General features: G+C 34.7%; 1 protein-coding gene across 3 annotated transcripts in view; it reads right to left on the reverse strand.

Annotated features, from left to right (window-relative positions):
* Window positions 1–2,196: 2,196 nt before the first annotated feature.
* Window positions 2,197–24,486, reverse strand: part of LOC118746615 (sodium-dependent nutrient amino acid transporter 1) — a 176,797-nt gene continuing 154,507 nt past the window's right edge. For all 3 annotated transcript variants that reach the window (XM_036480464.1, XM_036480465.1, XM_036480466.1), the window contains 4 exons: window positions 21,548–21,779; window positions 13,961–14,106; window positions 13,542–13,678; window positions 2,197–5,814 (listed from right to left, as the gene is read on the reverse strand). In XM_036480464.1, the coding sequence (XP_036336357.1) occupies window positions 3,888–5,814; window positions 13,542–13,678; window positions 13,961–14,106; window positions 21,548–21,779 (2,442 nt within the window). In that variant the 3' untranslated portion in view covers window positions 2,197–3,887. The remainder of the gene's footprint in view (window positions 5,815–13,541; window positions 13,679–13,960; window positions 14,107–21,547; window positions 21,780–24,486) is intronic.

The following is a 24,486-nucleotide window of genomic DNA, read 5'->3' on the forward strand; positions in this document are numbered from 1 at the left end:
ATAAGAAATCTCAATAAAATTACGCATTTCTTATATATTTCCCATTGCTTTCCCATTCCATCACTTTTTTATGAACTATTTCTTCGTCATCATATTAATGTATCTTATTACCCCAGTTTGTAACGATAAGGAAAGAAGGCCTCACTATCAGGTAATGTTTCGGTCGATTCCAAACTATTTTCACATTGGGGTCGATATGCGCAAAATTATCGTATGTTGCATTTTTACGAAATTCACTTTTTGATGCAAGTTTGTTTTACAACCCATAAGGCATCAGCTGTTCAAATATTACGGCTTAAATCCCAATAACTAACCCAAAAATTTACTGTAAATTTTATTCTATGTGACAATGAATTTTTGCTTGTGGGTGAGATTATCATATGTGCCAAGAAATTAGAATGTAGGGATTTTTCCGCAAAAAAAAATCATGCGTTTAGTTATATTTCTCAATTATCTGAGGAAATCAAAACTTTGGTAAAAAAAAATATATATATGTAATGAAATAATAATTCCAAAGAAAAAATTTCTTCTCAAAAATATTTTTTTAAGTAATTTTATATTTTGGTTATTATTTTCCAAAAAAAAAAAAAATATTTTTTCTACATATCTTATTTTTTTTTGTAAAAAATCTTTAAAAAATTTGTTTTAACAAAATGTGAACTCATAAAAAACGACTGCTCCCCGCTAAAAGTTTCGACCCATATATTATTATTAATTCTTATAAGATACCAAAAATAATTTTTACCGAGGGAATAATTTGTACCGCAAAAGTATTTATTTTCCCAAAAATTTTGAATTTGTTTTAATATATATTTATTGCCTAACAACAGTTTTTTCTAATTTGTATTTTTTTTTTCTGAAAAAAAAAATCTTAAACATTGTTTTCATAAAAAACTCCACTTAAAGAACTCTCTTACATTCCTTGAATACTCTTTCCAATTTTTTTTTAATCGTTTTCTAAAATTTCGTGTTAGGCAAATGAATATGAGGCACAATTAATAAACAGAAAATAAACATATAACTACTAGAAACTGTTGGAAAATCTGTTTCCCAGAATCCTGAAAGGGTTAACCCAGCGTCTGCAAATCAATTGCTCTAGGCCTTCACTAGTTTACAGCAAACATTTGTTATGGATTCCACTATCCAATTCCTATATAGACTTGGTCGATGATTTCGAGATATTTTCAATTTACCGTTATTCATCTAAAAAAATAGTAAAAACGAGAGCTAATAAAATTCTCTATAAACCGTATGCGATCATTACAAATTTTTTGTTACTTTGATGAATCCTTTAGAGGGGAAAAAATTAAAAAAGTAACAGTTTCTGTGTCATATTTTTTTTATTTGTGCTAAAGCCTGTTCTTTTACAATAAACCAAGCTCTCAATTAATTAAAAAAATCGATGTATAATTAAAGAAGGAATGAGTGGTCAAATGAAAATGCGCAAAAATTTGTTGTATCAAAAATGACGACGATAGAATGTTACTCATACGCCATGTATACCTAAGTAGCACTCTTTTCTACCCATATTTCATACGAAAAATCCTTGCGACCATTCGACCACTCATTCTTTTCTTATTTATCAATTGATTTTCTTCATTGGTAGCTTAATTTTTTTGTAAAGGAAAATCGTTATTTTTTATTTTTCCCCTGCTAAAGTGTGAATTTTTAATTTTTTCATCAAAAAAACAAAAAATCTGGAATTATTAATTTCTCAGAACCCACCAGGTCTCTGCCATGAAAACCAGCTTCTCATAAAAAAACTATTGCCGTTCGAAGTAGGCGTAAAACTGTAGGTCCCTCCCCTTTGTGCGACACCATCAAGGCGCACGCCACAAATTGGAGGAGAAGCTCGGCCAAACAATAACAATTTATTATTATTATTACTATTATCGGGCCTATCGGAAAGTGATGTATACACGGTTTATAGAAAATTTTGTTAGCTTTCATCTGCCGAATTTCATATTAAAATTGTTTAGTTAATTAAACAAAACAGCTGATACGAATATCGGTTGTGCCTATCTTCGGAAACAGTAAAATGAAGTCGGTGTCATAAGGCCATTTCAAACCGATATCGGTTTCGAATTTTGGCAATTTGCAATTTCGACATTTTTTTTTTTTTTTTTTTTGTAACAGCTCTGATTAATGTTGTTTCCTTTTGAAAAGCAATCGATAAATTAAACAATCTACAACACATTTGTTTCACAATGTCTTTCATTTTATTTAAATTTTAGTTTCATTGTTTATTGTAATGTTTTTCGTTGCATTCTTTAACTATTTACGTCAGCCAAGAAAGATTCGATTCTTGGCAAAGCGTTACAAAAACATATATATATACTTAAATTCAATTCAATACATTTGTGGCTTGCTCGAGAGTTTATACGATTTTTTTAAATGTCAGTAAAACTCAGTTACGCTAGCTTATATAAATAACTGTTTTTCTTTTCATTAACTTTTTCATCTGTTATTTTTATACTCATTTTATTGCTTTAAAAAAGTTATCATTCATAAATTACTTTTTTTTAATTTTTGTTGCATACTTTTGTGAGCACTGCAGCGTAAATTTTTTTTATTATAATCAATGATCAAAATTGTATTTATAGCTTTACATTCACTCAAACCTAACCATATTAATTTTTGTTAATAACTTTATTTCTATTACTTCATTTTTACAGTCAGTTATTTATTTCTCGTCTTAAGGACTGTCTGCAGCTCTCAAGAAAAACTGAAAATAAATGGAAAATAAATTTTCTGCTATCAAAATTTCTTAAATCAGTAATTATTCTTCAAGAAAAATTTACAGCAACAGCAAAGTACTTATTCAATGTCAATAACGTTCCCACAAAAGCGCAAAACGGGAACAAAAGTATTGAGAGATGTTTTAACGGGAACAAAATGAGAACAAATGGTTCGGGAACGTTTCTAACAAGAACAAAATGTGAACACAACTCTCGGTAACGTTCTCAAGAATAGTTCAGAGAAGATGTGTGCCCGTTTCGTGATCTGTCAGAAAGTTCTTCGAGACTTTGGTTCCCATTTTGTTCTTCGACAGAAGGTTCCTTAGACTTTTGTTTGTTCTTTTACAAAACGTTCCGAAGACTTGTTTCCCATTTTGTTCTCTTTGGGCACGTTCCACAGCGTTTTGTTCTTATGTAATTCCCATTGAGTGCGTTCTCGACAGTTTTGTTCACATTTCGGTTTTGGTTTTGAAGCGTTCTGGGGAACAAAACTTGGTGCCCGATTTAAGCAACAGAAATAATGAAAAATATTTCTTTTGAATTTTCTTAGGCACTACAGACAGCCCTTCAGGATAAGCGATTTTTTACTTCTTATGCATACATATGCATCTAGTTAGATTTACATATCTTTTATTTGTGGGCGCTCGCGCCAAACATAAATATTCGTTACAGAATTCTTCAAAAAATATTTCTTATCTTTACTTTAAATATTTATGTATTCGTGTTAGTCGTTTTATTAATCTGCACTTCCTTCGTTAAAGCTTATACAAAATATCAATTCATTAATTTTAGTTTAATTACTATTTACAATTTTTTCATATTTTTCTCAACATATATTTAAGTGGTGGTATATTTTAATTGTTCTTACTCAAAAAAAAAAAAAACAAATTAAAATAAAGAACTATACGACAAATATTGTATTTAACACAATTTGGAATTGTCTAAGTGTTTTTTTGTTTTGTTTTTCACTACTACAACTACAAGTACTAAATATTTAAATGTCTCGTTAACACTACGCTACTACAGTAACTACAAATTATTTTATAACGAATTTGTCTTGGGTACGGAAAAGTCTTTTGTTGTATATTCATATATGTATGTATGTATGTCTTTCTTATTTACTTATTTATTAACGCAGTGCCTTGCGCCTCACAGCTCCGTGGAGTACTCCTGCGGATTCACGGTGAACTTCCGCCAGCAGATGTGATCCGCGCTGCCATTCGCATTTGGTGGTGGTAATTTTCCACCTAATCCTCCACCTCCACCTCCACCCCCACCATGTCCGCCATGCACTCCACCACCTCCTACGCTCACGACCGAATGTCGATTCTGTTCGGCCATGCTGGTGCTGGAGGAGCGCTTAACATGCGCTGTACCATTTCCACTCAGCCGACCCATCGGGTTGCGCATGCCCCCATTGGCTGTGATTGCATTTGTGCTGCCATACGTAATGGACTCATTGGACGGTGTTATCTCGATGCGTGTCGCATGGCGGCCATCCTCCGATAGTCGGCGTATGTAGACAATCTCGCGATGCTTCTCCACATGCATGGATGGTGGACGCATGGCGTGCACATGACTTGGTGGCGGCGGTGGTGGCGGTGAAGGCAAAGGCAACTCTTCATGCTCATGCAGCTGCTGCTGCGGCTGCTGCTGCTGGTGGTGTTGCTGTCTTTGCTGCTCTCTATGCTGATGCTGTTGTTGTTGTGCGCTAGTGCGTTGTTGCGGTTGTGCACGCGAGCGATTTGAATAGCGTAACGGCTTTCCATCGCTGTTCTGGAAGGGCACGAACTGTTGTGCCACGCCTGGAAACTTATCCACGCTAATATCCTCTTCGATCGCTGAATCGCCAAACATGGAGCCACTGTAGTTGGGCGAACTGTTGCCAGTTGTTGACTGCTTCCAATTCTGCTGTGTGACATGTCCGTTGGCATATTTTGAGTTTGAGCCGTTCGAGTACTGACCCTTCTTGATGGAGTGCGTGTAGTCGCGTGTGCCACGGCGGCGTAGCGTGAAATCACGGCGTCCAGTATCTTGGCACACCGAACGCCATTGCTTCCAGGCATGACGCGCCAGCGGATCAGTGGGTCCCCACTCCTTTGCCGCCTTCGATGCCTCGCAGATCATGCCAAAGAAATTATACTCCACTTGTCGGAATATTTGCACGCAAGCAATGAGGAAAATGACGGCTAGTGCGAGTAAAATGGGCGCCCAACGTGGCACATACTCGGCCAAGAGGTCGTACTGATCGTCGTCGGAACACCACCACACCAACAAGGCGGTGAGTATAGCTGGGCAAATGCACCAAAGCCACATCCAAACCTTGAATATCGGTCGCCCAATTGAGAATTCTAAATCGGTGTAGATATTTTTGGCGCCATAAATCCAACAGACAGCAATCAATTCGAAGACAAGCGCTGTAATTAAGATTGTGCCGACGATACGCGTATCCAAAATGCGCGCTATGATAAATTTCGGCGCTGCCAACGACATGATGGTCATGACAAGCGCCACCAAGCTGATGACGTAGTTGGGATGGCGTGGCACCAACCGTGTGACTGTGTAGATGGCGACTGTGATAGCGATGATGGCGGAAATCACGATCAAAGCAAAGATTAGTACGGGTATGATGCGTGCAATGAGCTCATTGCTTGGCCGATCGTACAAGATGCGATCGTAGACAGCGGTTTGTGGTTTGAGTTCCTCAATCATAGAGCCACTATTGGCAGAGAGATCAAACTGTACCATAAAGAGTGTGACGGCTATTGCATTGATGAGCAAATTGAAGCAAAGATAAACGATCGAAGTGCGTACGGCATCACCTTTGTAGAGGAATTTTCCGGTGACAGCTGGTAGAGCGCCGAAACCGCAATTCGTGGCGAAGAGTACCTGCATTAGCGCGTTGAACCAAATGTTGGAGTCCACCAAGAGGGACGAGTCAAATGGCCATAGCTCAGGAAAATAGGACCGCTGGAATGAGTTGTGCACTTCCCAGCCGGTGAGGCAGCATAGCAGCAGAAAGCCCAGTATGCCGAAGATGAAGAGACTGCGGCGCAAAATGCGGCCATTGTGGGTGCTGAGAAGGAAAAAGAGAAAAATAATTATTAGCGTAAAGAAAGGAATAAACTTCAAAAACGTATGCTTTTTTTTTAAATATTTATGTATGAGTGCATGCAAATATATGTAAATATGCACTACTTCATATAATTACAAATATGAAATATTTTATTTATTTTAAATTCATTAGTGCTGTGATAATGTGCCATTTCTGTAAATCTTAGCGATATTTTTTCGAAATTATAGTATAACCTACATGTCTATTGAAATTTTTATCGAAATCGTCATCAAACCAATATTTATCGTTCATTCGTATGGTATTTTTATCGTTATTCATCGATATAAATGCATAAATAATTATCGATTTACTTATCGAACTCATTCTTCATAGTTTAAACAACATCATCATTATCGATTTACCGATCGAAATCGGTATCTAAACTACAATTCGACCTGTACTTATCCTTGATGTACTTGATTATGTAAATTGTTTTTTCCATATTCATCTGTAGATATCCACATACATTTATCGATATACGTGCACACATAATTTTCGATATTTATGTTACATTTATAAATTTATACTATGCGTGTGTTTACCATAGTCGTTATGGAAATCGCAGTCGAATTCTTTTTTACCATTGATGTTATAGATATTATTGGGCAGGGCATCTAGTGGCGCAGCTGGATGGTTCCAGTGGATGCAGCATCGATTACTGACACTTGCTGACACTATTAACAATATATTTATCGATATTACCCACCACATTTCGATACCGAAATTCATATTAATAATTTTTCAAATGTTTATCGAAACCATGATTGGCATATTGATCGAGATATCTTCTTCGAAATTGTAATCCAAGTTTTTTTTCATATTTTTGATAATACTCGTATAAAAATACACAAGTCATATTTTTGTATGTGAGATTAGCAGTGTTATCGCAACTTCGTTAAAAATTCGTAGCCAAAACTTTAACTTCACGTCGGCAAGGATTATCGCTATCCAACAGCAAACACTTTTTAGGTTTCTTAGTATACATTAGGGTGTAGCGAAAAAATACATTTTTTAATTTCGAGCTTTAGAGTTCCAAAAAATCTCCCAAATTGTTGTTTATTTATACTTTTTAGTATAATAAAAAGCTATTTTCAAGTTTTTAAGGAATCTTGTTAATTTTTGCAAATTTTTTTTTAAATTTTTTTCGTTGACGTAGTGCACCGAAAAATAAAATGTAATAAAATCATTGCTTAATGGTCGTGTACGCATTTTTAAATAAAAATTACGGCCCTACAAATAATACTTCACTAAAAAAAACCGTCCAAAGTAAAAAGAAAAGTCCCAAATTTATGTAAGTACCTAATTATTAACCGACTTCAAAAAAAGGAGGAGGTTATCAATTCGTCGGAATATATAGATATTTTTTTTATGTATATTACCGCATATCTTTGGACCACATCAACGGATTTTTTTCTTCGATTTTTTTGACTCTTTTTGCATCGGAGAGGTAGTGTCTCAGAGGTGGTCCCATACCAATCTGGTTTCGATCTCATTGGATCATGAAAAAATTAACGGTACTCCTAAATTTGTATATGAGATTGGAAGTCGGTTTTTTTTGCTTAAAAATTTTTTTTTAAATAGTACATACATATAGCTTAAATTTCACTGCGATAAATACTTAGAAGGAAAAATAAGATACGTGTCCAGCGTTACAGGTTCCACGACTTTTAGGAGTTTTTAGTAACATTGTCCAGTGTAACGGACGCTGAATAACGGTAAAACTACGAATTTTGTAAAATTTTTGATTTCATTTTTGAAATGAACGGCCAAAATTAGCAAATTTAAAATTTTTTAGATTCACCGCTTGATTTTTGTGCTGAAAGTGTTAAGAAAGTTTTAGTTTAAAAGTAGGAAATTAGATGCCTTTATCCGTGGAACGGCGCACATTTCCAGTGACAATTGCATTTGCGATTATGAATAATAAAGCGCTTGGACAGACATTGTGCAAAGTTCGACTATACCTTAAAGAGTACGCAGCTATGAATAGGTAAGGCATCTTCACTTTCTTAAAAATTAAGTTGGGTTCTCAGGTTTCTAGCAATACAAGATTAAATGTTCTTTTTCGCGAAGCTATCTAAACAAAATGTTGACCATTTCGGCCCCCTAAATACGGCCTTGCTTGCGATTTATCATGGTTCAATGTGATCATGTTTGGCAAATTTTCTGCGCTATTGGAATTTCGAAATCGAAAAAATATTCCACCCTATTGTTGTACATACAAACACATGTACATACACACTTAGCGCATACATATGGCGCACAAGAAATTTTGTTCTATGTTTTCAATAAATAATTTCATTTTTTGTTACTTGTCAACGAATTATGGCTCATGATGTCAGTTTAAGACATAAATTTATGTCAAACAAGAATTCCAAACAAGTTTGTAATTAAAATGCTATTAATAATACAACATTTCTGTATGTAAATATATATTTGCTTGCTTGTGTGTGCTTAGGTAAAAGCATAGTTTCGTATTTCATTTGACTAGCAAAATAAAAAATAATCAGTCAAATACATAATACAATAACTAAAGTTAAAAAAAAAATGACATAGCGACAAATCCTATGTACGTATGCGTGCTAAAAAAAAATGAATCTATAGAAGAGTTTGAAATGAAAATAATAGTTGCGGAATTGAAGAATATAATAAAATTATTAGCTGGGAACACCGAATTAATAATAATTATGCGGATATTCATTTACCAAAATATGTAAATGATATTTACAAACAAACATATACATACATATCGCACACCGTCTTCAAAAGAGTCACAACTCAAAATAATGCGTTCGTCAGAAAATTCGAAAAACTATTTCGTAGCACATGCTAATCATATGGGCAAGGGCGACTTTACCTTAGGTTTTGTTTTTAACAAATTAAAACAAATATTTGCTCCAGCTTTTGCTGAAAGGTAAATAAAAGTACTGTGTACATTTTTAGCGCATAATTTCAAAAATGCCAAATTTTCAGTTGTCACTCTTTTGAAGACGGTGTGCGATATGTATGGCGCGTTCCATACCAAAATGGACGGGGCTCACACCATGATAAAAAAATAGGAAGGTAAAACCGCTGAGAGGAATTTTTCAAATTCTTGACGTTTGCAAGCAATTTAATTTTAAAATTTTACATACAAACTCACACACACATTCTCATTTGAAAAAAAAAACCCTGCAAACCATTTTTCCAGAGTATTCTGCATTGTAAAGAAATTTTAAAGAAATCGTTAAGATTTAATTCGATTTGTTGCCGAATTTTCTAAAATGAAATAAATTACGCACACTTCCATTCTTTTACGAAATTTCGGAAGAAAATCTGTGAAGCAACGAAAATAATGCTGCTATGTGAAGAATATCTTTCAGAATTTTTCCAGAATTTTCTTTATTTTTCGTACAGAAATTTCTTTACGAGTTCGTGTCAACCCCTTCATATAATTTTCTTTGAAAATTCGTAAAAAAATCGTTAAAGAAATCAGATACTCCTAACGATTTCCTTAAGATTTCGGGAACTTTGGTTTGCAGGAAACACTCATACACAAGTCAAAATTGTTTTTGAAAATATGCCATCTCAAAAAAAAAAAATTTTTTAAAATCACAATGGTAGATCTGAGTATTGCGAATTTATGAATGCGTATGAGAATTAAATATGAATTTTTTTACACCGAAGTTGAGTAAAATGAGTACATTACGAATTTACAAATTTTTTAATATTTCTTTTTTGAATTGTTTTGAGTATGCAATTTCGTAGCCCATTAAATTTTAGTACAATAAAGTACAAGTTTTAAGCGATTGCAAAACTGGCGTTCATTTTTTTTTAATTTTCTTTGAAAACGGTTTTACGCATTTTCTACCATAGAAAAAAAGTGCAAAAAGCCGTTAGCATAAAAAATATTAAAAATCAACGAAATTTTGTAATAGCTTAAAACTTGCACTTTATTGTAGTTAAATTTAATGGGCTACAAAACTGCATACTCAAAAAAAAAAATTTAATTTGTAATGTACTCATTTTACTCAACTTCGTTACAAAAAAAATTCATAACTCAAATTATTGTAGAGTGCACCCCATGGTACTACATGAAATATTGCGCAATACTCAGAGCTACCATTGTTTTTTTTTTTTTTTGATATGGCATATTTTCAAAAACGAATTTTTTCAAGAAAAAAACATAAAAAATATTTCTTTTCATAGAGAATTTTGATGTTTGTATGTGTGATTTTTTTTTAATTTTTTCCTCGCCCGTTCTCGAGATATTTGGAAAACTATTGAATCGATTTGTTTTTGTGTTGTAAAGTTTTTAAAAATGTATTTATCAAGCTCAAATTTCATATTTTTTTACTACGTATTTTTATCTATCAATCTTAAAAATTTGAAACAAATCAAACACATGAAGTGTGAGTCCCGTCATTTTGGTATGGAATGCCCCATTTTCATAAGTGAACGTGCTGTTTCGTGTAATCCAATGCGGAAAGGTGCGAAAGCTTTAGAGCTTAAAATAAATAAATATATATATTTTATTTTTTTTAATATTTTGACATGTAACCGAGAACCAAATTATAGACATAAATTTACATGTTTACCTAATTATTATATTTTTTTCATCACCGTGTGCTTTAGGGCGAATTGTATACTATCAAAGGGAAATAAAATTCATGAGAATTACATTTGAAGGGCAAATTTGGAAAAAAAAAGATTTTAAATAGCGAAGTAAAAAATCACTACAACTACCGAAGAACCCTTCTACACTAATGAGTACTGAAAAGGGATCGGATTTTTCAGACGATATAACCTAAAGTAAAGAAAACGGCTACACGAGGTAACCCTCAGGCACTCAGGGTGTAGTTATTACTATCTCCTCAAAACGAATTATTGCTTCCTAACAACACTTCGAAAGTCATTAAAGTACAAAGTTTCGTACGCAGAAAGCATTTAACGATCTGGTAAGGTGGGCAAAAACAAACGGTCTGGGCACTAATTCATCCAAAAGTAAACTAGTTCTGTTCACGAAACAATATAAGATATACAGACGCTTTTTGAACTCCATTGCTCAATGCCACAAATCTTAAATTGTCGAAAGAAGCGATTTTTTAAAGGTAATTCAAAAATAAATATTTGCTATGTAGTGCTTGGTCGAGGTTCTCCTGCGATTTGTGGCGTGCGCTTGGTTTTGTCACACAAAGGGGAGGGACCTACACTTTTAGGCCGTCTCCGAACGGCAAATGGTTTAAATGAGAAGCCTGCCGAGAGCAACCGCTATTAGAAAAAACGTTTTTGTTTGGATGTTACTCGCACCGGGGATCGAACCCTGGACCTACCGAGTGACAATACGCACCTCTCGACCACGGCGGTGGAGGTTATTATCGACTCTTAACTTGTCTGAGAAAGAAATACTGAAGATCGGGGGGAAAATGGTTCAATTCGCTCTACTCCTTCCGGAGCACAATTGGAAAAGACTGGGAGCTTCGATCGCAAATAATGTAATGGATATACACCACGATACTAAGACCTCTTCTCACCCGTAGTATTTTGGGATGATGTTAGGCAGTTGACATCGAATCCTATCTAATGTATCTGCAATGGCACAACAACAAGCATAACGGCGGAATTTCGCTGGACGCCTAAAGCGGCGATAGAGACACAGGCGAAAAGGGCTGCAGCTAAAAGCGCTCTGAGGCCAGGGCTTCTTACAGTCGTTAAACAACTAACAGGGACAGTACTTCAATTTTAGAGAAAATCGGCAGAAATGTATGATAACTTTATTTTACAGATGGCTCCGATATGAACATTGAAATAGAATCTGGCATATTTTCTCAGGAATTGACTTTGAGAGAGGCCTATAGCCTGCGAGATTACTGCAGATTTTTTTTTGTAATCGTATGTTATTTTAACTTTCGCAGCTTTCTTCCGCTGCAAATCTTGATAGAGTGTCTCGAAAAATGTCGAGAAATAATGCCAACGAAATCGACAACGATTTTGCTCAAAAAGTCATATTTTCTGACCAAGCTTATTTTCATCTCGGTGGCTATATTAACAACCAACACTGGGGATTGGAAAACCCGTACGTATTCGTCGAGGAGCCAATGCATTCTTAGAGAGTGACAGTTTGGAGCGATGGCATCATTGGTTAATTTTTCCTAGGAAATGCTGCTAGAAACGCCATTTTGTCCAATATGAGCAGTACAGAGGCATGATAAACGATTATTTGTGATATATGTGCTATATTTTTTCCATGTGAAATCTGCTGTTCACACTTGACAATCAAATCGCCGTGTGCTGACAGAAGCATGGGAGTGAGTGGGGTGAGGCAAAGATCTAGAACAGTGTTGGCCTGCGAAAGCTTTGACACACGTGCCTATGAAGTGGCCATAATGGATCTAGAACGGTGGTGGACACCGGCCTGTATACAAAGCTTGAAAGAGCTTTGCACAAGTCCCCAGTATAGTACCCACCATTACCTTCGCTGAGGCGATATTATAATGTGTGGTTTCGAAAGGTTGGTTTTTAAGCTGGTGGGAGGGCAGGCACTGATGAGCATAGAGCCCAAAGTTTGAAAACTTGAATGTCATCGGGCACGAAGGTACTACAATGGATGGCATTTACTAGAGTTGGATTTTTTAGTTCACTTCTAGTTCGTTCAGCTCAATGAACTAGTTCTGCTGAATCTTAGTTCGTTCATCTTATTGAAGTATAGTTCACCCAATTGAACTAGGTTGCTTGTAGGAGCTGAGTTACACAACAACAAAAGATGTATGCTTTATAATACATACATATAAAAGATTGAAGAAATCTGTAAAGTAAATAAGTGAATAGTAAAAACAAATATTTTTAAAGCAATCTTTCTAAATATGAACGAAATGGGACCATAAATACTGGTTTGCTAAATATATCGCATCGTGCACCACCTATCGGCAAAATTTTTAGTGGAGTTATTCCTTTTCATGTTGTTAATATACCTTCTAAATATGAACAGAATCGATTAAAATGTCTATGAGAGCCATCGACATGGCTTACGGAAGCTCTGCAGTGCCTGCATTTCATTTTCTTGTCTTCTTGATCAAATTGCGCTTCGCTTTGCATCGCGAAAGTCTTTTGTTAGACAACAAATCCCAAAAACTCAACTCAAATATTAACTTTTTTACACAAATTGCACTAAACGATGTAAAACATTGGAAATTCATTGAAATCAAATGTCTTTTTAGCGTGAATTCCCAACTGATCGGAATTCTTCTATTTCTCTATGCCCTTACAACGAAAAACGAGATCCATTTTTATTGGAGTGTTGGCACAGAAAAGTTTAGTTCACTTCAATGAACGAACTAATGAACTAGTTCAATTAAATGAGCTGGCTCTTTCGCTCGTCAGTTCAAAAGCTTCCCAAGCCTAGTATTTACTCAATACTTTTTACTCTAAGTGCTGATCTCAGCACGATTATTTACACTTATTTTAATAAGTTATTTTATTAAGAGAATATTTGAAACAAATAAGCGTGGTTTCTTCCAATCAAATGAGATCTTATTAAGAATGCTTTCTTTAACCTTCGACAAAGCCTTCGTAGTTAATAGGAAGTGTAAATGACCCTATCTACAAACTTTTATAGCTGACCTTCAATCCAAAATGTATAGCACAAGTGATACAGTTAAACTATTAATCAATAACATCTGCATTTTGTATTATAAATAGTTTGCAATACTAACCACAACATCACCACAATCCAAAGGCCGATCAATCCAACAGCCAGCATGCCAAAGTACATTGGATTCTCCCAGAATGGTGTTAAAAAGGTGCGCTGCAAACATTCTTGACCGCTGTTGCCGATCACTGTGTAGCCATTCTAATTGATTTTATAGAAGAAAAAAACACAGAAATAAAAAAAGAAAATGGAAACAAAAAATCATTAACCACAAACGAGTACATATAACCGTAATAAAAATCCAATAAATAAATATCTAAGCGATTTACTCGTAGTAAATCAATTATTGCTGCAGCCACAAAACGTTTTACTATTCGCACAATTAGTCACGGCAGCAGCAGCAGCAACAACAACAACAGCATGCCAGCAACATGCCAATACATAATAACAAAAAAAAAAACACTGCAACAAACAACAACTTACCAGCGCCAACTTCACATTGCCCACACACTCCCGAAATGGCAGGGTGTTGAAGATGAACATGCCAATGTAGGCCACCGCCAAGACCGCTTGCAGTGATACCCAAATCGTCGACAGCCATGACGCGAATCGACTAATTATGCAGGCACCTGTGGAATAGCAGAGAAGTGTGATGGCATGGTGAGAAAATAAACTTACAAACGTGGTTTATGTGAATATGGATGTGTAGCTTTTTAGTTAATTGCTTTTATTTTAATTTATATTTAATAAGAAGCATTTATAATGATTAGATATACATACATTTGTATTTATGCATGTAGATTGATATGTCCATAACATTCATAGATGCATATATATTGCCAAATTCACAGTTAGTAGTTATCCACTGACAAGAGCTTAACTATTGAGTTTGATATTCACAATGCTCAGTTAAAAAAATTTTAAGCCAGCATGCCCCACAGTGGTAGAGCCCCATAAATTTGTTTGTATAAAATTATAATGAATCGACGTAGAAGCTCAATTTTCCGTGTTTAATATTTATGGACATAAATCAAAAAAATAAAATAAAAATGGCGTAATCAAATTAATTTAATCTATTAATTAATTAATTCTCATATAAACCTAACCTCAAAAACGTCTTAAAAATGCAATAAAAAGTGCACCGATGCATATATGAGTCCGATATTTTGTCCATACGTTTGTAATAACGTGGTTTATGAATTCCAAAAAAATGAACGTAACGATTTATTTTAAAGCATACCTCCCATACAAACCTAACCTCAAAATGCCTTAAAATAGCCTAAAAAACACATCAATGAATATATGACCCCAAAATATTGTCCATTTATTTTTAATAACGTTGTGTGTGAACCCTCAAAAATTGGTCGTAATCGGTTTATTTCAAAGCATACCACCCAAGCAATCCTAACGTCAAAAATACCTTAAAAAGGCCGTAAAAAGCGGACCAATGAAAAATTTGAAAGTATTTTTTTCATTATTTGTCGTATTGTCTTTTTTGCGATTTCTACTGCCTTTTTCTGTCAATTTCGTTATTTTATTTTGCCTTTTTTATAGGTTTTTAGGTCATAAAAATCCATTCCTTGGTAAAAAATATTATAAACAAACATCCAAAAAATGAGAGTAATGCGGTTTATTTTAACACATACCTCCCAAAAACGCCTTAAAAAATATTATGAATGCCATCATTACTATATAAGGTTACGTTAAAAGTCGCAAATATGCGCAAAATATTGTTTTCAGAAAGTGATAGTATATATTCCGGTCTTTCATTTTCTCTATGGTAGGAAGGCGAAGGAAGATTAAGGAAACAGTTTTTGTCCATCAAAAGTTTCAAAGTTAGCATTTATAAATTATTTTTTTGCTTAAATTTATAAAAATATTTGGTCGATTGCCCTGATTTTCTCTATTTGTCTACTAAGCGCTATATTTTCATATGAACCTACAACAAAAACAATAAAAACAAAAGTTGTAAGAAAAACACATTGCTTAAGTGAACAAAAATCTGAATCAGTTTTAGTTGAATAACAATAATGTGACTTTTGTTGCTTTTATTTTGTATAAAACTGGCAATTTCCCAATTCAAATATAAAAATTTAATAATCAAAAAATCTTATTTTTCCCGCCAAAACACCACTATGTGCCCCCATAGTGAAACTTTGTGAAATAAAATTTTTTTCGTGGAACGAATTTGAAATTTGTTTTGAAAAATATTGATTTTTAGAATTTGTATATTTTCCGGCGATATGATTTTCCACAATTTACTATGTGACTCTGAGTATAAATTCATAATTAAACTCTTGTTAGTGGTTAACTTAACAATGGTTTAACTAAGCACTGTGAAACCGGGCCTGAAAACTGAACTACATATAGCAAAAATTATGATATAAAAATAAAACCAAACAAGCATTACCTGTGTTACAAGTAAACAACGTAAAAAAGTAGTATGCTAACTGTGGGAATGCATGCCATTAAAACTATTCATTTTCGATATAACAAATTAAATAAGGCCATTGCCTTATCAGTGCCTGCACTAAAAGTGCGCATAGTATTGGATCTATAAGTAAGTTTTAAAGGATTTTTTCGCGCTTTCGAAACTTTACTGTATAAAATTGGTTGAATGTTATTTCACCGAAAGTTTTGCCCATCGCTAGCTATGACCCTTTTCCACTTTTCTGACAATGCCTTAATTTCGTGCCAATAAACTGCTCATCTTTGGAGAGTAGCCTACTCCCCTATGAGAGCAATCGAGGTAAGTGTTCACTACTTGTGCGACCTGCCGGCGAGCATTGTCATGGTGGAAGACGAATAACTCATGTCTCGTTGGCCATTCCGGCGTTTTTTTTGCAATTGCTCGTCTGTTTGACCACTTTTCAGATGCTATGATACATGATGATTCTCTTCTGGTCCCATCAAATGCAGTGCATTACCTCGCTGCCATAGATATTTGGCTTCGGCTTCGATGGTCCGGGTTTGCAGTGCTTAACATATGCCTTGTGGCGCTTTGGATTTCGGTAATGAATCCATTTTACATCGCCGTTGACAATACAAGAGAAAAACGACTTCGCTTTGTACCGTTGAAAGAGCAGTTGGGAAATAGGGACACGCCGTTTGATATCTCTCGATTTGAGCGCTTGAGGCACCCAGTTTCCGACTTGCTGGACCATACCAATGGCTTTCGATCGAAATGATATATCACGCCTAATATTACCGTTAGTTCATCTTGGGTTTGGCACGTGTCTTTGCCGAAAATTACCTATATATATTACATGATTTAAGATACAAATCATTAAACTACATCCAATTGGAATTTCGTTCAAATATTTTCTGAAAAAAAGGGCGATCACCAGTCTGTGCTCCGGCAGTTTGCCTTGTAATTTTTTTTATTTGCTTCCATTTGTTGCGCAGCTTTTTTTCATGTATGTTTTTTTTGTTAGTAGTAGTTTTTTTCATCTTGCCATTTTAGTTGGTGTTTGTATTTTTCATTTTTCATTTTGCTAGAATTTAATCTCAAACATCTATTGGTTTCAATTTTTGCAGATCCACATTTCGCCAACGCGTTGGCGCTTTTGTACTCTCGCGTCTTCTCTACAGCTCCGCGCAACAACTGCAAGGCGTACACACCACCGCTCATCACCCACAACTGCGCCAGCTTTGGGCACCGGCTGATATAGTGTGCGGGTGTGTTTGTGTTGCTGCTGCACCAACTGCGACGGCGTTTATGGACTTTCGTTTTTACACAAACGGGACACACGGATGCGATTTTTCCTGGTAGTTTTTGAAGTGGATTTTCCATTTTTGCATAGTTGGCTTCTTGCTGATGTACATATTTTTTTTTTAACATTTTGCATCTGATTAAATCTGATTTTACTAGTTTTAGTTTTTTCGCAAATTAGACTTTGTTCATTTTAGCGTTTGCCCTTTTGTGGCAGAGATTTTGCCTTAAGTCAGATTCAATTTTTGTTTTTGTTTTTTTGCCTGCTTGTGTGTGTGTCATTTTGAACTGTAAATCATTTTCCATTTTAGTTGACGAAAGTTTGCATTTGTATGTATGTTATAAATTCATTTCAATATCGTTTGCCAGTTTTCTTCAGTATTCAGTTTGTTTTAGTTACTTCAGTTGTATGTTAGTTAGGTGGCACAATTTTGAAACGGGTTGTGTCCAACCGATATGTACTGCGGAACACCAGACCGCCCCAATGCAACGCGAATTGAAGTTCTACTTATTCTATGCGGTGACGAAAATACTTCTGCGAATTGCAAACGGCTGTTGCAGCAGCAATGAAAATTGAGAATGCAAAAATTTTACTTCATTGGCGGCCAGGTAGGGAAAATTGGGCGGCAATGGGTGGTCAGATGGGGACTGAGTGTAAGTTGGCATGTTGGTCCTTGCATGCTGTATCCTGGCTTGCAATTTTCCTCCACCTCCTCTTCACTTGTTGCATGCGCACTGCAGTGTTGATAGTGTTTGTAGTGTCGGCGCACAGACGAGTGGGGCTGTGTGTTCGTTGTGCAAGTTAAACGAATGAATGCTGGTTGCCGAGCCGAATTGCTGTTGCGTTCGCCGCTGAAGTGGGTATACCTACAAAGGATGCGAGGCACTTGTGCCGGAGTATGTACGCACGTTCATATGCATTTAACATGAAAGCCATAATAAAATGTGTTGGATGCCTTTTTCAAAGAGGTATTTAAAAATTTTAAAAATTACTCAAAAGTGTTTAATTAACGAACTACTTAAATTTCTATGTTTCTTTCATAAAAAACACAAATTTCTTAACATAAAGATTTATAAAATTTTAATATTTCTTAATTTCAAAGAAAACAGCTGAATGGTTAAAAATCCGATTTCAAATTGGAATTGCCCATTTATGAATATAGACTACATTTTGACTGGTGCAAAATATTTTTTTCCAGCCGCCTACAAGAACTAAAGAATATCAAAACTAAGGCAACCCGTATTTTTATTTTGAAATCGACTGTTATTTAACCGTGCCTCCGCGCGCTATTTTATAACCTAATAATTTATATTTGAAATTTTTTTTTGGTCATGGGACGGTTATTATTGATTTTTTTTTTTTTTATTATTGTATTATATTACAGAAAAATTTAGCGGCCTTAAACTAAATACAAATTTTTCAAAAAATTTAAATATTTTCATTCGACTAAAAAATATTTATTTTTAAACGTTTTATAACAATTCACCGCCTCGGCATCATGTTAAAATATTAACCGATTTTAAATAGGTCTGCTTATTTTCCATTTTCTAAAATCACAAAACGTATGTGCACCTACATACACAGCAACTCTAGGCTGAAAAGTATGAAAGGTATATTCACTCGACGAAGTGTAAATGCTGCCCAAAACGAAATACCATGGCACTGCAGGCATCACGGCGAAACGTATAACGGAGGCTATAAGGACCTCCTGTGATGCATTAATGTCTCGAAAATCCTGCCAACAAAACCACAACAACGGTTTTGGGTGGAATGAACAAAAAGAGGTAATAAGCAAAAACTACCTAAAAGAGAAGAGCTAGTAGGTACCAGCGTTCGCGAAGGAGGGACAACTTTATAGAATGTCTGATCGAACGTTCTATCGAAGGACCCGTAATGCATTAAAAAAGGCCATCAAAGAAAGTAAAAAATTATTATTTTTTTAACTTTGCCACGATACAGAAAATAAGCCCTGAGGTTTTGCATACAAAATTGTTTTCAAGAAACTAGAAGCTAGAAGAATCCGTTTCATCGAAGGTTAGTGGAAATGCTATTTTCGAAACAAGGAACTGCCGTATCCGCCATCAGCATACATAAACGAAATATATACGAATCTGTTACGGCGAAAAAAATCCTGTAAAGGGGATTCTGGGCACAATGGAAGCAGCAAAATTTGGTACTACTATCACCCAAGATGCAGACCTATATGTCTACGGGACTCTGCCGTTGGGATTTCAGACTTACAGTTTAGGCATTAGATGGGGCAGATAGATGTACGGTCGAAGCCGTATCTACAGCAACACAGTTAGCAAATATGATCATAAGCGGATTCCTATGGCTAAGAGCTGACAAGGAATATTGCCTAATCCTAACACTAGACATTAAAAAATGAATTCGACAACGCAAACTAGGCGAAAATTCTTGATATCCTAAGGCAAAGTAGAGTATCTGAGTACTTGCACAGTCTAATCCGCAGTTACTTGAATAAACGGGTATGTACGAAAGGTACTATGAGCTTTGTTGTGAAATAGTGGAATATGATGTACGATGGTGTACTTCGAGTAAAGTCAATAAATCAGTGACGGCAGTCCAAACCTAGGTAACAAAACAGAGACGGCACTTAAAGTAAGAGGAGATAATATTTAAGCACGTCGCCTACAACATCTCCCCTAAACATCTCGGCATCATAATTGACAAAAGGCTAGCCTTCAAAGCGTATCTCGAATACGTAAAGGAAAAAGCAGTCGAACCTATAACAGCGTTCTCCGGATTAATGCTGAACACATTAAGTCCCAAACAAAAGGAAGGCAATTATTGACAGGAATAGTCCAAAGCCAGCTAACCAGTGTAGTATAACTTAAACAGTGTTTGATTCAAAATCATAAGTTTTTTGTTCTTAAAATTAATTTTAAAAAAGTTTAGTCAAAATTGACCCCCGCCCGTTTTTTAAGGCATGACAATTTTCCAAGCTCTCTAGTGATAGTGGGCACATTTTGATATCGAGCTTTTTTACTAAAATAAAAATATAAAAATGTAAATGACATTTCTTTTTAAAATGAATAAACAATTTATTTATTTTCTCAAGGTATGTCGATTTTTCAGTCTTGATGGGGTTAAAACAAAAACTCATCTACCGGGCCCACAAACGTTTTTGGATACATTAGCATGCTGATTACATTTTAAACAGTAATAGAATCTAGACCTCATAAGAAATACATTACATTCCCTATCACGCATGTAATGCATTACTACTTTTCCCACTCGGCATGTCTACATGAAAGTGTGTGTGAATGTGTTTGTTTGTACTTCAACCGGAAGATCAACAAACGCAAGCAAAGCGGATACGCTTGCTCTCAGCAATGCCATTCGCTACTTTATAGACAGCTATAGAAGTTCGTTGCCTACTTTTAGGCTAATGTTGAAATTATACAACCAAATAAGAAAATTTTGCTGCCAGATCTGTTTCATTTTTTTCCAAAAACTAAAAAATTTAATCAAATTAAAAATAAACAAACATTAACCGCCCAATTCTGAGTTTTCTTGATAAATTTTTTGTAAAGAAATTTTAACAAGATTTTTATCAAGTAAAAGCTTCCTTCGCATTCTGTGTCAATATTTATAAAACAAAAAGCTCTACGATTTCCACATTAGTGGAACTGATTTTCACATGAGTGGAACTGATTTCATTGTCACATATGAAGAATATGAATTTAAAAGCAAAAAATTTTTTGACTGCTGTAGCCGAGTAGGTAGAGATGTCGAATATAACTCCGTGTGTAGCAGGTTCAAATGCCGGCACATGGAGTATTTAATTGTTTTGTTAGAAACAAATTTATTTATAAAAAATGTATACATTTCGCACGAAATTTCAATTTGTTAATAGCATTTTCAATCTTGATAATTTATCAAGAAAAGAGCTTTTGATTTCTGTTATGGAATACCAATTCTTGATAAATAATAAAAAATTGACAAACTATAAAGCTTTTCAATTTATAAAGTGTACAGAATCGGCCTGTAAATACAGGAAATAATTTCGACTTTTAATATAAAATTGCCAGTAAATATGTTCATAATTTCCAATGAAATATGTATGCGAATAGTTACATACAAATGCAAGCAACTCTGCACATTTGCAAAAATAATAGACTTGTTTTTCTTTTGGCATAAACAAATGTGTGGCATACGACACACATCTCTTTTCGATTAAAATGTAACATTTTATTTATGTACATGGAATTATTCAAAAGCTATTCAAATAGTTTTGTGTTTTTATGGTTCAGTCAGTTTTTATTGTAATGCGTTTTAAATTTTACTTGAATTTTATTATGGGTCTACGTTTTATTAATTTTCTTACACTTACCTTTAAAGATGGGCGATGCTGTCCATGTATGCGCTGCACTTTGACCCAAAAATTGTCCAACCGATATCTCCAATAGAATGATGGGCAAACCGACTAGAAATAATAGCGTTATATATGGTATTAAATACGACGAGCCGTATCTATCCAATTCTCTGGGAAAACGGACTATATTAGCGTAGGTGACATTCAAGCAGATGCACAGCACAAGCCCACGAAATATCGAACATTTTGTCTGGAAAAAAGTAGGAAGAAGTGTGTTTATTAGTTTATGTTATTCTTTTTTAGTAATAATTTATTGGTAATAAAAGATGAAAAGGGTGGCATTTATTACTATTTCTATATGTATCTATGTAAGTTAGAATGTAGATAAATAGTCTGAATAAAGTAAGATAAGCGTAAAAGGAACAAAAAAATAAAATAATAAAATAAAACCTTTTAAGACTCTTCTCTCACCAAAAATAATGCATATCTTGAATAAAATAAATAAATTATAATAAAAAAATAATTACTTATTTATGTATATACTATACATTAGGACGTTCCGGAAAAAAGTTCGCCGCTCAGCCCTGAGTCTAAAGTATCTTTGCATGGCGAATGTGTGTTCGAACGTTTTTTACGTAGAATACGTCTTTAGTTTAGGTGTGAATGCCATGCTCAGTTGTAATTTTTAAAATTTTGTAACAATGCATACTCAGCGTGAAATAACAAAGCAATTTAAAAAATAAAATGCCAAGTTTACCGACAGATTCATTTTTGTAAGTGATCTGTTCGTTATCTGCCGCAGCCACATTGGTAAATACAGGCTTATTTTGGTGTAAATTTGGAGACTTCAAAGAACTTTAGCAACATTGGCATTTAAAGTCCAAACATTTTTAGAATAATTAGATTATTTTTTTATTTACAACAATGCTCGAAAACTGCTTCACCGATTTTGACCTTTTTTTTTTTAACAAAAACATAAGTTCTTTCCTTTCTCCTCAACCAACCTCATCCCAATTTACTTCACCTCACCTCAGCTCAACTTACCTCCACTCAACTCAACTCACCTAACCTCAACTAAACTCACGTCACCACACCCTACTTCACCTCAGCTCACCTCAATGCACCTCAATTCAACTCACCTCACCATAACTCAACTCACCTAAAGTCAGCTTAACTCACCTCAATTCATCTCAATTCACCTCATATAAACTTACCTTAACTATCCGCAATTCACCTCAACTCACCTCACCTCGTCTTATCCCAATTCACCTGACCTCACCTGACCTTAACTCACCTCACCTCACCACCCTGCTCAAATATTACCACCCTGATGTCAGTAAATTAAAGCCCGCCAAAAAATACACTGGATCACAAATTTGTGTTTTTTTATGTTCCACAGATGCCCCTATCTAATTCGTATGTAGAATTTCCGGCTGATTCGAAAATCAAGTAAATTTTTTTTTCTACGGATAAATTTCCGAGATATTTTCAATTCACCCTAAAAGAGTGATTCCCCGTAATCATGTATATCTTATGAAGATATTGCAGGATCTTAATATCAAGTATGGCAAAAGAACCTAACGATATCCTCCATAAACCGTGTATACATCACTTTTCGATAGGCTTGACAGTTTCTGAGAAATTAATTAATCATTAAAGATTTTTTATTTCTGTTTATGAAAAACTTAAAAATTCAAACTTTAACGAGAAAAAGCAGGAGACAATTTTTTTGTTCCAGTATTCATAGATCTCAGGTACTAGTTCTAGTACTTATTCTCCAGATCCCAGTTCTTATCACCCTAACGTGTAACCCTAACGTCAGTAAATTAAAGGCCGCCAAAAATCATTTAAGCTTAATACGTATTTTGATTTTTCCAGTGGAACTATTAAAAAAAATATTGCCGAATGCAGATGTCATCAAAAAATATAAAAAGAGCCCACTAGGTTCGGCGAACAATTTTTATATTATTTTTTTTAATTACCATGCAAATATACTTTACGCTTTAAGAACTTTTTTGTTTGCCTGTAAGGTGGTACGGTCTAATATAAATATTTGTTACTACTCGGTTATTTCTGCAGTATGTATGTATGTATGTCACATTAAGCCCTGGCAGCTACTTACATACTCGTATCCAAATGCAGCCATAGCAACGCCCTCAATAAGTAGTTAACACCAATCTTAAGTAACTACAAAAGCAAGTACTAAACGCACAACCATTTCGTATCTACATATACATACATACGTATGTACATATGTAGGTGCAAATATTAGCTTAAGGAGAAATTGAAAGTTTTGCGGTTATACACCGCATTGATGCTGAACGTTATTAAGATAACCCACAACCGGAAGAAGTGAAGCGAAGGGACAAAATAATGTTAAATAAATAAACAAAGCAAGGAGAATGTTAAAGAAAGCATACATACATATGTATGTATGTATGTAAGTATATAGAAAGAAATTTCGAAAATTTGCAACTAAGTAAGTAGCATCAACATCACAGTGACAACGCATTTACTTAAGTTAAGCAGCGTGCCTGCTACAGCAACAAAGAAAGTTACAGTGAAAGAAGCTACAAAAATAATTAAGAGAATGCGAGTATTTATCAACGCTTTCACAACCACTTAAGTAAGTAAGTAGCACCTACATATCATCTTTAAGCCGCTCGCTAAGCGTGTTGACAAGAATTTGAAAGCAACAATCACACTTTGGTGATTTTAGAAATACTTAACGAAACAAATTAAAGGCGATGAGTAGCAGAATTATAGCGCGCGTCAACTGAAGTGTTTAAAATTGCACTTAAGCAAAGCTTGTTTGAGCAGCCAAGTTAGAATCGGCTTACGAAATTCGCAATCAACTGAAAAGAAAAGAGCGATAAAAATAACAAATCATGTACGTGTGTATGTATGTATGTATGTATGTATGTATGTAGAAAAACTGCTAAGCCACCAGTATGCAA

Source organism: Rhagoletis pomonella, unplaced genomic scaffold (assembly GCF_013731165.1).
Source record: "Rhagoletis pomonella isolate Grant_MI unplaced genomic scaffold, Rhpom_1.0 Rhpom_scaffold_00011, whole genome shotgun sequence".
NCBI classification, from domain to species: Eukaryota; Metazoa; Arthropoda; class Insecta; order Diptera; family Tephritidae; genus Rhagoletis; species Rhagoletis pomonella.